At 36.8% G+C, this 15,531-nt stretch overlaps 1 protein-coding gene across 9 annotated transcripts in view; it reads right to left on the bottom strand.

Annotated features, from left to right (window-relative positions):
- MAST2 (microtubule associated serine/threonine kinase 2) overlaps positions 1–15,531 on the bottom strand; it is a 189,458-nt gene that overhangs the window by 131,974 nt on the left and 41,953 nt on the right. For 2 of the 9 annotated variants that reach the window (XM_084528019.1, XM_084528020.1), the window contains exon 1: positions 9,353–10,142. The exons of 6 other annotated variants lie outside the window; for them this stretch is intronic. In XM_084528019.1, coding sequence (XP_084384145.1) covers positions 9,353–9,391 — 39 coding nt within the window. In that variant the 5' untranslated portion in view covers positions 9,392–10,142. Of the gene's footprint in view, positions 1–9,352; positions 10,144–15,531 lie in introns of those variants that run through there. One more of the 9 variants, XM_084528017.1, reaches the window with a different exon arrangement.

Below are 15,531 nucleotides of genomic sequence, written 5' to 3'. Positions count from 1 at the left end.
AGTATTCAAAATGCAAAGATATTTCATATTTATTCCTTGAAAATAGGAGAAGACTACCTGCCCCCAATCAATACTGATAGCTTTTCAAAATTAGATTTTCACTTGGCATGTTTTAATTAGGTTTCCTTTTAAAACAACCACTATCTTTCAATGCATTAGAGAAACTGAAGAGGCAACTATAATCAGCAGAACTGACAGGAAAATAAAAAAGTGCTTCAACCAATTTCAATTCCTAGGCTGATGACATAAGCCTAGAAGCAAAATACATGCTGCCTCACTGCAGGACACATCTTCTCATTAAAGAGGTAAGTGGGTCTGTGTAAGCAGCAAAGACTGTTACAGATAAGCAGATTAAACACTAGTCTTGCAGCACAGTAGCAGCACGTTATATAGCTAGGTTGGAGAACGTTTTGTTTTGTATTGTGTTTTTGGTTTTGTTTTTAAGATTTGGAATTTATCATAAAGCAAGAACAAAATGAAGTGATATTAACCCAAGTGAGCACACTGAGCGGCTAATGGCTAGGGAAAGAAACAAAAGCAATGGCAATCCCTGCAACTACCAGCAGCAGCAAAAATTTCACGGCCTCCCAGCAACAAACAAGTCCATCAAGAAGACACTTTCACAACAATGAAATGTATGAAAAGATATCACCATTTATCTTTGGGAAGAACTCCTTAGTCCAACACCTACTTGTACTCAGATGCACACGCATAGAACCGTTCTTTCATACAGCCACCTGCTAACGAAACCTTTCTTCCTGAAGCTGTAGAATTAATTACTGGCATTTCACCTTTTCACACAAGCTGAAAATAAAAAGTTTAGTTCAGCTATACAAGCATTCATGAAGTCCTTACTGACAAACTGAAAGCACTCATTTAAGCATAACTATAGCAAATTATCAGAACAATTTAACAATACCCTGAAGACAGCAGCTAAATACTATCTTTTCTGCCTGAGCAAACCATTTAACCTTTTATCCTTGTCCATATCTCAAGGATTTTTTTTCTGACAAGCTTTCACATTTTTCCCCTTGGTATATTTTCTATGTGTTCAGAGTGAACGCCAGAAGCTTATGCTTCTTAAGCTCAGTACCATTTCTTACTCCACTGCAAAGAAGACCACAAGCACCAGTCCTGAAAAATCAAACCAGTGTGCAAGCTCATGTGCCAGGCAGATAACCACCAAAATTGGTGATGTTTCTTACCTCTCCAACCATGCATCCTCAATTCTGCAATGAGATGCAGTACACTCACACATGTCATAACGATCCATTTTCCTATGGTCTAACATATGGCATCCACGCACAAGATTACAGCAGACCTGCATAACAGAACTTCACAATTCATTTCTGCAGAATGAGTTTAATCAAAACAAGTTGCTTTTGACTAACCAAGCTAATGAATTCCAGTAGACCATGAATATGTTGTCAGCATTCGCCAATCCTCCTCCTCATGCAAGTCTCTTCAGACACTCCACCTGAGCAAAAGGCAGTGCACGCTGTCCAGCTAGTCTGGAAACACCCAGGTAGTGACCAGCCAACTGATGTGTAACAGCAAGTTCATCTGGTCTTACCTGCTGTGCCAACACTAACGTAGGTCTCTGTCCTTTTGTCAGCTGCTGATTTTCACAGAGGTTAAAGACATTAAACTACCTTTTGGACACTTTGTACAGTCCAAATTTTAATTAATCTAACATGTAGAAAATTTATTGGGAGGAGAGTAGGAACTACATCCAAGCAAAAAAGCTTGGTTCTTTTGGGAATCAGCCTAAAAATAAGATTTTTTAAAAACGTCTTTTTTTAAAAAAAAAAAAAAAAAGCACAGTATGGAATGTCCTGTATCCTAAAATAAGCACATAATTTCGGTATCTACATAAATCATTTTTATTTATCTTCTTGCATTACCACCTCTTCTTCAGATGTCAATAAAACTCGTGACTGCCTACATCACTGCAGTTGGAAGCCCTTCAGCAGACATCTGACCTGAGGATTCAGTTATGTTCTCAGTAAATCTGTAAGCAGTATAAAATAAAATCTTATCAAAGCAAAGAACCTTAATTAAAAAAGGAATGTGATTATGTTCCATAGGACATTTGTTTATTCTTTCAGTCTTCAATCCTTCAAGTACCTAAAACTAGTTAACTACAGAAAACCACCCAGAAACGTTCCAGACTTCAAATGTAGAACTTTACATCTAAGTTTCTAATGTTATCTTTTAGAAGTAACTCACCTGACTCAAAGCAATATCCATGTTTTTTCTAGACATAATTTCAATATTTTTTCTTTTCAAACCTAAGCTCAAGCTTTCAAATCAGAACTGCCAGCTTTGCTTTGATACAAACATAACATTGTCATTCTTCTGTTGTCTTGTGTCAAGAACAAAGCAAAGCCATTATGCCACATATACAAAAAAGCACTACTGGTAAATACAAGAAGCCAGTATACAGACCAGTATTTGCACCAAATATGAGAATTTTTATCTAATTTATACTGTTACTCAAAGTTTCTAGAAGAATGCTGTCTAAAACAATCCCTTCAAAGATAACGAGGAGATGTGCTCAAACTTTTCTCTCTCAACTTATGAGGGTTTTTTTCTTTCTTTTAAACAGATCCTATGTATCCCAAAAGGATATAAATCGCCAGGATGGGGGTGAAACCAATCTTCTTCATAACCAAAACTTCTCTTTAGTTTCAATGTGAATTCCATTGTCTCCCACCAGAAGCACAAAGAAAATGATACAGTCCAGGCCAAACCCCAAAGCAACGCGAACAACATTGTGACCAGTCCAAATTTTGTGTGTGGAATTTAAATGTGAGGACCTAGGGGAGTGGAGGGAGTTTAAAGGAGGGTGCAGAATTACCAAAAGCGGTCAGATGGTTTGCACATCTCAGCATAGCACTAGAAAACATATAAATCAAGAAAAACACACTATGAGAACCAAAGGAGTAAAGATGAGAGCAATCTATGATTTCAGAAAGCTGCTCAAAGTCTAATTTCTTTTAAATGCTGTAAAAGCAAAGCCAGATTTCTCCTGCAAGTAGGTGCCAGTATTTCCCATGGCAACATACATTGTAGCAGGCAGTTCCAAAACCACAAATCCAATAGACTCAAAATATCTGAAAACGTTCATATGTGCATGTATGCATGGATCTCCACTGTAAATCTGAAGTAAAGCGTTAAGCTTAATTCATGTATTAACTTTTCAGTTAAAACGTATTTTACAAGCTTTAAACAAACAAAAAAAAATGAATTTGAGTGCCATTTACAGTCTTCCCTCACTGTAAACAGATTCTTTTCCTTTACAGAAACAGTCTCCACTTTTAGATTTTTACAAAAATATTGTAAAAAGCAACATTCTTCTGTCCAAAGACATCCCAGAGAAGGTTTAAACCGTACCAAAAACTGAACGGTAAAATAAGCATTTTCTTGTTAAATATAATGAAGCCTAACACAGAATGAGATCGTGTAACCACTGATTCCCTTTCTCCATGAAACAAAACAAGTGCTCAGGCCTTAGAGTAAAATAAGCAAGCTCAAAATTAAGTCCACCAAATATTCTGAGATGGTATTCTCCATGTCCAATTTTTTTTTTCCCTCAGGAAGAAAACAAAATTTATCTTTAGAATGAGAAATATAATTCTGCTGTGTTTTTTGTTTGTTTGTTTACATTCACATAGATTATAGTCAAACATGCAGTGTGGTAGAAAACACTAACCAAGATAGATACATTCTAGTACTGTGATGCACTTTGTGTTTCACATCTCTACTGAAACCAGGACAAAAAGAATCCAATAAAGTAAATTAACAAGTTGAACTTAACCCAGATTTAAACAAAATACAAGTGGGGACTAGCAGTATGTAGGAAAACAGAAATGCAGAGAACTTTGTTGATGATAACATCCAACCACATCTAAATACCACAAATGCAGAAAAAAATCTCCATGACAAGTATGTGAAATTTGGCATATCACTCCCTCCATTACTTTCGTTATTTGTACTTCCTAGCAAGGATTTTTAGGATAGAAACTAATTTCTTGCACATATGATAAGAGTAAAAGCATATCTGCAGCAGCTACTGTAATGCAAAAAAAATGCCATTTTCTAGTACAAGATGATGTTGAAGATAAAAGCTCATTTTCACTGGGACTCCTGGGATACTACTATTCATCTGTGGAGAACTAACAGGGAAAAACAAATGATATACATATAGGAGGAACTGCAACAAACCCTGATAACCTCATAGCATCTGTAGTGTATCTACCCTACACATATCACAACATGCATCATGATGTATTTCACATCATGATATATACACCAAATAACAATAATTAAAAAACAACTCTGCCCAATACAGTAGAAGCAGCTCCACACCTGCATTACTGCTTGTCCCTAGGCAGTAAGTTTTGTCAATAGTCCAAGTTCATTAGTCAAAATGAAAGCCTACAAATTAAAAGAATATTTCATTATTAGAAGCGCTTTCTCATTCTTCTGTCAATACAATTGCACAACTATGTCAAACTGTGTGCATGTTATGTGTGTACATACATATAGACACATCTGCATACGTACACCAAGAAAATCCGATTTGCCCCTCCTAGATCTTCATTTCCACATTATTTCACTGTTACTAATTAGCAGTTAGCCTTCACTGTTTGAGGCCAAACAGGATGCTACAAAGCGAAGACATGAGGAAGGTGATATAGACAGGTAGCCAGGTCACACCCCAATATATTGATTTAGCCTACAGGAGCAATTCCTGTCTCTTTAGGTCATCTGCTTACACAAAATGTGGCTATTTACTGCATGGATCACAGCAGAAGAGGGTCTCCAGAGAAGGGACAAAGTACACAGCAGTGATCTCAAGTGTATTTCAGGTAATAGAGGTAACAAGAAGCATGAGGGAAAAGTATGTATGCCTTTGTCAGAACTGGATGAGCTAGTGACAGTGAATGGCTCATTTAACAGGGCAAAAAAAAGAACAGGATTTGAAAAGAATAAGCTGCCTGTGAGAGATGAGCACAAGGAAACTTGAAAGTCAAGCAACCCAGACCCTTGAACAGGTAACCACTGAAAATGAGAAAGGAACAGATCAACAGTATTTTCAAAACAGTGAGATGAAGCAAAGTGAAAGAAACTTCAGAAGTATTAGAGGAAAAAAAGAAAGAAAAAAAAGTAAGTCTAATTTAAAATTTCTGTTGATTTGAACAAAGAGCAGGGAGATAGGAAAAGCACCTGGTAATTCAGATTACAGGCTTATGAATAGTGCTCTCAGTAGCGCCAGAAAAAAAGGAAAATAAGAAATCAGTTTGCTTTTGTTAGCCAGCAGGAATAACACACACAAGAGGTATATTCATCATATTTATGCTGAGAACTCAGCTACAGGAAGCAGCGGGGAAGAAGACAAAAGAAAAGGAAGACAAACACCACCAAAAAATAACAAAGAATTCCAGCAACTAAGATGTCAAATAAGCAGGAAGAGATGAAAACCAAAAGAAGAACAAAACCCCCAAAACATGGAAGCATCAGGGAAGCCAATTCAGTACAAGCCTATATCAACTCTGCTAAAAATAGTCAGAAGTTATCAAGGTAAGACAGAAGCACTGGTTAAGATAATTCTGGTGAAGATAATTCATTTGTTCATCTCAAGTCATCTTCAGAAGTTGATTTCTGTATGAAACAGTATCAGCAGGTTGAGGAAAGCATTCTTCTATATCAACTACATATAAAGGAAGCAGTATTTTTCTCAGTGCAAGTGGTTACGTACCAGAACAGGTGCCAAGAAAGGCTGCAAATTCTCCATCCCTAGAAATACTCAAAACCAGTCTGAACAAGACCTTGAGTAACCTGATCTCACTTTGGAATCAGCACTGCTTTGAGTGGGGGCTTGGATTAGAGGGCCCAATTTAGGCTGTGATGGTTATTTTAAAAGCCATTGACATCCAGTTTGAAATGGGAAAGCAATTTATTTTCTTCAGTGGCTTTCAAACACCAAAGTATCAGCACCCGGCCCCTCCAAAAGTAATCATCGTGTGTTGCCTTGGCAGTGCCAACATAAACCAACAGGTTTTTATTTTTTCCTAGGGACCATTAAACTAGAAATTTTCCATAAAATGGTCACTTGTCTGAGTCACAATTTCTTCTGAAAAACATCCACTTCAAGACACAGAAGAAAAACAAAACCATTACCATCTTTTTGGAGTTGCACATCTGCCTTACTCCTTCCTGATGTCCTTTTCCTAGTTCCCCAAGCGTTTTTGATGTCCCCATCAATAATACCTACATAAATGCACATATATTTTATACAAAGCTACCAAACTACAAGGACACACTATACCACATATGGATGGAAAACACTGAGGACTACTAAAATTATCAAATTCTACCACACTACACATGTTAAACGAGGGAAATGCATTCCCAGTCTCAGCACGTCCTTGCTGCCACTGGTAGACATTTGGACTTTTCCAGCTTCGCATCCTTTTTCAGTAATCCCCTGAAGCATCATCATGAAATTCACAAAGGAAGAGCCCTGTCTCTCCAGCTGTCACACCGCCATCTACGTTATCAAGAAGGAAGGATACACTATTTATGTTTGAGGATGCTTCACCTGGAATTCATGATCAGAATTATTTTAAAATCCACTAATGCAATGACTTATTTTTTATTTCCCCTCTCTCTCCCTCCCCTCTTTTTTTTTTTTTTTTGTTAGTGACATAGTGATGAATTCTTTTGATCACTAACTGTCTTTAGAAGCTTCTCTGCAAAGCTTTTAGGATTATTTTGGAGACTAATTAACACAATCATCAGCATTGTATGAAATCCTTTGCATTGCACTTGCTCCTCATTATTATTATTATGAAGATGACTGTTTTTGCCAATAAGGTGCTAGCGTGCTAAACCTGTCTAGCACAAGTGAATGTTGAATTAACTTCTGCAGTCTCCTCCTTCGCTTTAAGAAGACATTAACCTCAACTTACATTTGAAAGGCTGATAACAGGAGAAGCTAAACATCACCTGTAGCACTAGGCACTCCAGAGAAGTCAAGGGGATCTGAAGTCTAACGTAGTGGTAATCTCCTCTTCCCAGTACCTGCCATATTCACCTCCACCTGAACAGGACACTAACACAATAATCACTCTTCAAGAGCAATAGAAATAAGGGTTTGGGTGAGTCAGATATTAGAAAAGTTGGGGGCCTTTATCTGATTTGTGAGTGGGGCAGAGAAAAAGGACAAGTGGCATGTTAACTCTAATTCTTCATTAGACTTGCAAAATCCATTCAACGCTTACTGCTTATCACAAAAATCCTTATACTGGGACAGTCCACAGGTAGCAACTACATCCAGAAGCATAACAAACTGGCCTAGAAGATGAAAGGAACTACAAAAAGAAAAGTGGTGTTCTCTAAGAGCTTTACAAATATATATATATATATATATATATATATACACACATATAAAATAAATACAATAAATAAATCAAATCTAATACAAAACTCTATTCAATACTTTAACTAAATAACGTCATACTCTACCTTCATGAAGCAGCATGACCTATACGAGTTTTTTTCTTTGTTTGTTTTTTGTTGTTTTGGGGTTTGTTTGTTTCTTTCTTTTAAAGTTGCTCTCCACATTTCAAAGTTCTGGTTGTGCTCCAACTACCCTTCCTTAAAAAACATTGGACAAACTCGCTTACTCAACTTTAATGTTTTTCTCTCCATGTTACAAAAATGAAAGATTTGAGTAAAACCATTACTGTTGCAATTAACACTATTCTACAATTAAATTTCTATCTACATTGTCGGAATATCCTCTTATATAAATATTTCTTCCTAATTCTGTGGTATCATATAGTGAAGTACAAAAGCGAAGTGGAAACATAATAGACTGTCTTTCATATTTCCTGAATGGATCCCATTTCTTAGAGAGCATTTATTATTTTGGAAGTTATGAAATGTTTATTTTCAATAGGAAAAATACCCCCAAAATGTGCCCCCACAGGCCACACAATTGCAACATCTCAGTCATTCTAGGCTCAGAAAAGCTCTAAAGACTCAGCATATAGAACTTGAATAAATTTGGTTACCTGTGGTCAGAAATAATTTTCTTAGTTACTAAGTTCCAACTAGTTAACGTATCATCACGGAAGACAAGTACCTTAATCCTATATACTTTAGTTAATGAAAAATTAAATATAACTAATTTTATGATGAGCAAACAAACGAGCATATCATACCAGCACCACATTAGATGTACACTATGTCAAACTTAATTTCAGAAATATTAATAATCTGGCACAGAGAAAAATCAAAACATACAATTACTAAAGAGGTGAGACAAAGCACATTCAGATAATGCAACGGTAATACCCTAATTACCCTAAAGCGTCAGTAAGGTATGAACGGTAGTATGTTAAAATGGAAAATTTATTTTCCTCAAAGGAAGTTAAATTAACCATGCCTGTCATCTGGTTTGTTTATTGTTTAATGGGCAAGGTTCATGGTTTATAAACAATTATTTATGCTAGCAAATATGTAATAGGCTATATCACATTACAACGTAAAAAAAAGGAATATGATGCTTTCAAGCAAAAAACTATTCAATTTCCAGATAGCACAAGATTTGAGAGCTCTCTCACTTCCAGCTGTTTTACTCAGCAAGAATCAGCTCAGTCGTCACACGCCATTGACACTAACACAGATTACCATACTTGTCATACCACTGCAATTTAATAAAACTTCCACAGCACCACTACAAAATAAAACTTCTCTAGTATGTTACACAAAGCTTAGAAAGAAAATGCAGGAGTATCTGTTTCAACTTGCCTACAATTGTTGAAAAAATATTTATTTATATTATTTGCATTGTAGAATTTAATTTCTGTTGCATTGCATCTGCTTTTGGATTATTGTGCATTTGAATTAATAAAAAAGATCTAAAATAAAATACTCTGTTTTCACATTTATTTTTTAAATAATGCTCAACTAAAATGGCAGCTCTAAGGCAAGTTAGAAAAGTCACTTAAAAGATTTTACAAATATCTGTAAAACTGAAGTTTCAAAAATAAGGTAAGCTTTATAGTTTGGACATCACTTCTTTCCATAAGAATCTTTTTTAAAGGCTATCACAAGCCTATGGGATTTAAAGCAGAAACTAACAAGATGCATTTCATTACTTTATACAAAATTCTACTTCTAATTAATAAAATATATATTAGCTGAAAACAAGAAAACTCAAATTCTAGCATCACTGTTACGTACTCAGTCAACTTGAGCTCATTTGAAAGACTGTCATTTTTAAGAGACTGTCGACATTGCGAGCAGTAGGAAAAAAAAAGATTGAAGTTACACTTACCTGCAGCCCTCTTCTTCGAAGAATACTTGAATCATCCATATCTTGACTCTGCTGATCACAAATTCCTGCTAAAGCTCACTTGCTTCTGGCTAGCTTTGCTCTCTAACTGTTAAAGAAGTCCATTATTTTCAAACTTTTTCTCCCCCCTTCACCCCTCCTCCATCCACTCTAAAAATAGGACATGGTCTTTCACTTGCCTGTCATGAAGAACTGCAGCCAGGGTTTCTGACTATTTGTACGTAATTTTGCCTGCCTCTTTTGTGACAGATTTAGCAGGTCACATTGGAAAAAATCTGGTCGACTTTCCTAAATCTTTTCAAGGTTGGATGTCTCATTCCCCTCATACACACAACTGTCTAGAAATATAATAATCCACGCCTCCACATAAGACCAAAGAGGGGAATTTAATTCAGATCCCCACACACACACTTATTTTTGCTTTATTTCCATTTACTTGAGCTACATAAGGGATCAGCAAACTACAACAGCTGCCTTCATTTACTGTTCATAATAAGCTCACAAAATCCAGGTCACATTTCCCTTAAAAAACACATGCTCACACTTAACTAAAAATCAATTCTGTAGACAGACAGGGAACGGTACTATTTAAAATTAGAAAAAAAAACTCACTATGAAACAACAGAAATTTTATTTCTCCAAATTCTGAAAAATTCCTTTACTTCTCTGTATGACAAAGCAAATGTCAGACTCTTCAGATACTGTCGCACATTCTTTTGTTTCTGCTATCTCTGAGGTATGCTGGTCTCCTCATATGCAGCAGACACGGCACATTCTTTAGTTCATTGCTGAGATCTTGCGACTCTTATGTGCTGAAGGGTCTGGAACACATGTTGCAAGTTCTGAACATATAAGAAATCATTCATCTATTCATCACTGACAGAGCTAGAGCTGTCTTTAGCAGCCCTTCCCTCTTTGTCATCCATGGCAAAAAGGAAAAAAAAAAAAAAAAAAAAAAAAAAAGCACAGTTCAGCTGAGGCTTTTGCAGTCTGTCCTGCAGTTTCTGTTTGCCAGCTACCACCTTCGCACAGACAACTCCAGCAAGGTCAAAGGAGGCTTTCCCCCTTTACGTATATTATTGCAGTCACATTTTAAAATATGAGCTGTTAGCCTGTGTTGAAAAACAAATGATGATAACACTTCTAGCTATACGAAACACCATTTCAATAAAAATCTAGTTACATTCATCACAGCATTATTTCAATTACTGAGCATCTCACAGAATCTTTGTTCTATGCACGTCCTTTCTATGTTAGAAAGGAAAAAAAGAAATATTGCAAATATAACCAACAACCTACAGCAGCAACAGCCTACAATTTCTTAGCAGAGAGCTAAAGCAACAGATTTCATCTCCTGATAAAAGCTTAGGAAGAACCTATTTATAATTTCTGAATATAAATACTGTACCTAAAAAGAACCTAAGTTCAGCCTCTAAAGGATTTCACTAGATACATAAAAGAAATCAAACTTCATGAAGAGCTGTGTTTATGAGGGGATTTCAGCCAGACATCCTGAGGTGTGCAAATGCAACAAGGAGAGCCCAGACCATCGGCTGCCTACCACAGCTTGATGAAATGTTCCTGTTCCCACAGTTATGACAGCTGCAAGCCAAAAAAGTCTCCATAAAAGCACACAGGTTGACGGTGCTTAGAGGAATAGATATTTACATGGAAATCTTTAGCTGATCTTCACGCTAAGTGACCGAGTCACATGAGCTAAACACATCATTGTAAAGTCAGCTGAAAGCAGATACAACTCAATCCCATTCACCAGGTTTTTTCTGATCCTCTGCAGAGCCAGTGTGGTCTTTTATTGTGAGCAGCTAATAAATCCTCATCTTGCCGATACCTCCTTCCATCTGCCGTTTTAAACAACTGAATGCTGAATTAGGTCTGCAGAGTCTTTGTGAGCTCCCCAACAGGGCAGGCAGCCACACAGCGGCTGAGCAGGCAGCTCATTTGCATGGAGTATACTGTACCATATAAAAAGCAGCGCGCTACCGAAAACAACTCAATGAGCCACTTGATTTTAAAGGCGCAGGATCTTCTTTGGCGAATCGAAGGGGGAAACATCAAGCTGCACACAAAACTTCGCGTGCCAACTAGGGAAGATGGCACTGGGAAGAAGAGCAGCATAAAAACACGGGTAAAGTTCTGGTTAAAAGCAGACTGAACCGTAAGATGATCATATTTCTCCACTGCAGTATTTTTGATGGATTTTGGCGTTACTTCCTGCTCTTTGCCACCAAATAAGCTTCTTCGGAGAAGGAATCCTAACACTGTGACTTCACTTACCAGAAAATAGCATCAAACAAATTCTATTTTTACTAGAAATCCCATAGAAATGAAACATTTTGGCATGCGTACCTGTATTATATGCATTTTGCCATTTATATTTAGTCTATAATACATTTTAGGAATATTTATATTAAACCACGCACTAGCTGCATCATTGATTTTACCTCTTCTAAGGCCACCAGCATTAAATAACATATACTGTGAGAGGAATCAAGTAATCTTAAGAATTATGCGATACCTTTCACGTGCTATTTTCCTCCTATATCAATCGCTACATGAAACGATGTAAGCCTGATAACACAATAGTATACAGTTCCAATTATTACTATAATTGAAAACATTTCCATTAGCACATATAAATCTAACCCTTCATGGATTATTTACCTTAATATTCAGGCATTGGCAATTCTCAAAATGTCTTCACAAGTGACTTATAATTGATTGAGGCTGGCACAAGTCTCAGAATACCACGAGAATCATCTGTTCTCTTCCAAATTTCAAGCTTTCTTGGGGAGAATGCTTTGAAATTGGCTGCCTGCCACACTTACCCGGTTTCTGGGGTTGAGAAGCCAATCAGAGCTACTGCAAAAAAACAGGCATGGTTTTTCCTCCAGCTTCCCTCTTTCCTTCCCTTCTTCTGAGCAAACAATCCTTATTGAAATGGCAGATCAAAAACTGTCACCAAAAAAATCCCAAATGTGATGACTACCGTTTTCTTCCCTCCTATTTAACTGTTAACGGTCATCTACTCTCCCTCCTTATTCCTTCAACAAAATCAAAAGCAATCACGAAAATGGGTGGGAGAGTACTCAGTATCAAACCAAATCAAGTGAAGGACAAGTGGAATTTAAAAGCAATTCACTGACACTGATTTTTTTCCTCATGAAACATTACCTTTAGAAATTTATCTGACATTTTGTCAGGAGACTATTCCATCCTTTAGCACTCATTTGAGCACCTTAGGAGATCTGCTGGGTAAGTTTCCAACCAAAGATGAGAATGTATTCATATAATAGATTTCACTATGAGATATAGTACTGAAGTATATTAAATAAACTGAAGTACATAAAATAGAATTTTATCATTTATATAAGTCATAAAACAGATTTTCCAACCGTTCTCAGATGCAGGCTGTTTATCAGAAGAAAAATTCAAGATAAGAAGTCGTGTAATCTTTGAATCCTTTAAGAATCACAGTATCTACCTTAGCATTCAACCTTGCTAAGGAAAAATAGAATTAGAAAGGGAGATGAAAAGAGGGAGACTGACGTTACCGGTGAACAAACTGATAAGCTCCTAACTCAGTTCTTCCTTCTTCCATCAAACGAAAAGAAACCTGGGGTAGACTTTGTTTTCTCCTCAGCAAGGAGAGAAGAAGAAAAGGGGCAGTATGATAGTGGATCATCTGAACATAATCTAACCAATTCCACAGCACAGCCTTCCTAGCCTCCTGCTAAAATCCAAACTAAGGCACAGCTTTAAAAAAAAAAAAAAAAGTACAAAGTCCGTGTAGGATGATTTACATTCTTTGAGACACTGTATAAAACAGACGTACACTTGCATTCCCCTGCTGTCCTTCAGGAAGGAAAGGCATAGTTGTGCCAAAGGCTTAATTCTCATCATTCTGTATCTTTTCAACTAATTAAGAAAAAAAGTGCTTAAAAAGAAAACAAAACTTACACATATACTTTCTACCACAGTCTGAAATAGCTGTCACGTGTCTTTCTGTATACACAGAAAGTTTTCTCCAGTGACCTTTTACATAGAGCCCCAAATAAAGTATTTGGCTGCAGCACTCTCTGAGAAGCTATTCAATCTTGACTTGAAGGCATCAAAAAATGGAAAGAGTCAGGAACTTCCAGTAAATGTGTTCCTGCAATGGTTAGCTTGATGAGTAGGGAAGGACAGCTTATAAGCTTTCCAATTCCAGAATGCATTACATGGGGCTATCAGCAATTTCCAAACAAACAAAAGGAAGTACGGCTCTGCACAACAGTCACATTGTGATATTTGTTACTGTAAAAGGCTAAAAAAGCTTCACATGAACATGGCTAAAAGTTTTGGACAAATTCACTAAAGATTCATGAAGAAATACAAAGAATTCTCAAAAATGAAAAACATACTGAAGACAACTCCAAACCACAAATAGCTGCAAATATTCAGGAAAAAGATTCTGCCTTAGGCACCTGCAATGAGCTGCCATCAGAGTGAAGCTAACCCAGTGTAATCATTCTACCTCCTTATTCATGTAGAAAGCAAAAGTAGTCCTTGGTGAAGACTGCATCCTAAAAGATGAACTCTACAAAGTAACTAGGGGTAACAGAGAATTGAAGATTGAAAAATAGTTCTAAAAAGCATGTGATAGCTATGACAGTTCATGTAAGCCTTGAACAGACCAAGAGAACCGACATGTCATAAATGAGCGGTATGAGTATCGTGGTACCGTCTCTGTACACAACACTGATGAGACCATTACAGAAAATCATGTCAGGTCCTACATTTCAAGATGAGCATTGATAAAATGGAAAGATCTAAAACAGATGTTTTCAGGGCAGAAAACCAGATCAGAGTTGGACTTCGGGAACATTCCTTATCAGGAACTTTACAGGAAAGTCAACAAGTATGACAAGACGTTCAAAAACATTACGAGGATGTGGAATTTTACTCCATACAGGCTAGGCAGCATTCAACCCTACCCGACATTGAAAAAAGATGAAACATCTCGTTGGACCAACCACTTTCTACTCACGTTCCAAAAGGAAAATCAAATCTATGAAGGATCCTGCATTTACATTTCAGTCAGAACCTTCACTTCACTTTACATAATATGGAGTATACTCCAAGAACCTTTCATTTCTGTTGGTAATAAGAAATCTTTTCTCAACCATGCTGATTCAGACCTCATCCCACTGACTGCTACCAAACTCTATTACACTTCTGTCTTGTAGAAGAAGAATCTGAAAGGTTAGAACAGTTCCAGTAACTATGTCTGAAGATGACGAGAGTTTTCCGTGTTAACTTCAGTATAATCAAAGCAACAGTTCTTTCAGTTGTTCTGTAAGCCAGTGGTATTTGGGTAGCGTCAGTAAAAGATGACCAAAGGCATACCAATTTCACTGTTAGGAAAGCAGTGACCACAGAAGCTATAAAGTAGTTGCTATGTACAATGCATCTTGCAAGAAAACAATTGAGAAATTGTGAACAAGCTATTATCCTATTACTCACATTTTCTAATCACCAAACAAACTGCGAAGAAGGGAGATAATCAAGAAAGGAGCCTGCATCTCCTATATTGGAGTGTGCATATTCAGATGCACAATGAAGCATCTGTACAGAATCACACAGTTCATCTCTTAGCTGTGTTCAGTTAGTTTGTTGTATTATCTGTGCTGAACATAAAGTACCTTCTATGTATCCTAAACTGTAATTGAAAGTGGAGGCAAATTTCAGGAATCACTCAATATTCACTCAAAAAGTTTCATCGAGTTTATTCAAAATGAAGTAAAACATGAAGAGCAATTCATTTTGCTATGACTTTGTGGTTCTTTCAGGTCACTGCATCCTGCCACCTTCTGCAGTCTGTTCCATTGTATCAGAATGGAGAAATCCCCCTACCATAAAAGCAAAACCACTAAAGGCTATCTTGGCAATCAAATCATTACACTGTGGATCAAAGCTTTGTGTACTCTCCAGGGTAGTTTAAGTGAATTCAATAGCTGCACACCTTACACTCGTAACGCTAGAGGTCTAAGTCCATCGACACTGACAGTTCATACAACATATAATGAAGTTGCTTGTGATATTTAGTATTTGCTACAGAAACACCAGAAATCCTCTCAACACAATTTGGACCCTGCTCATGG

Source organism: Aythya ferina, assembly GCF_964211825.1.
Source record: "Aythya ferina genome assembly, chromosome: 8".
Taxonomy (NCBI): domain Eukaryota; kingdom Metazoa; phylum Chordata; class Aves; order Anseriformes; family Anatidae; genus Aythya; species Aythya ferina.
The sequence above is the reverse complement of the archived record's forward strand: the minus strand, read 5'-3'. Positions and strand labels throughout refer to the sequence as shown.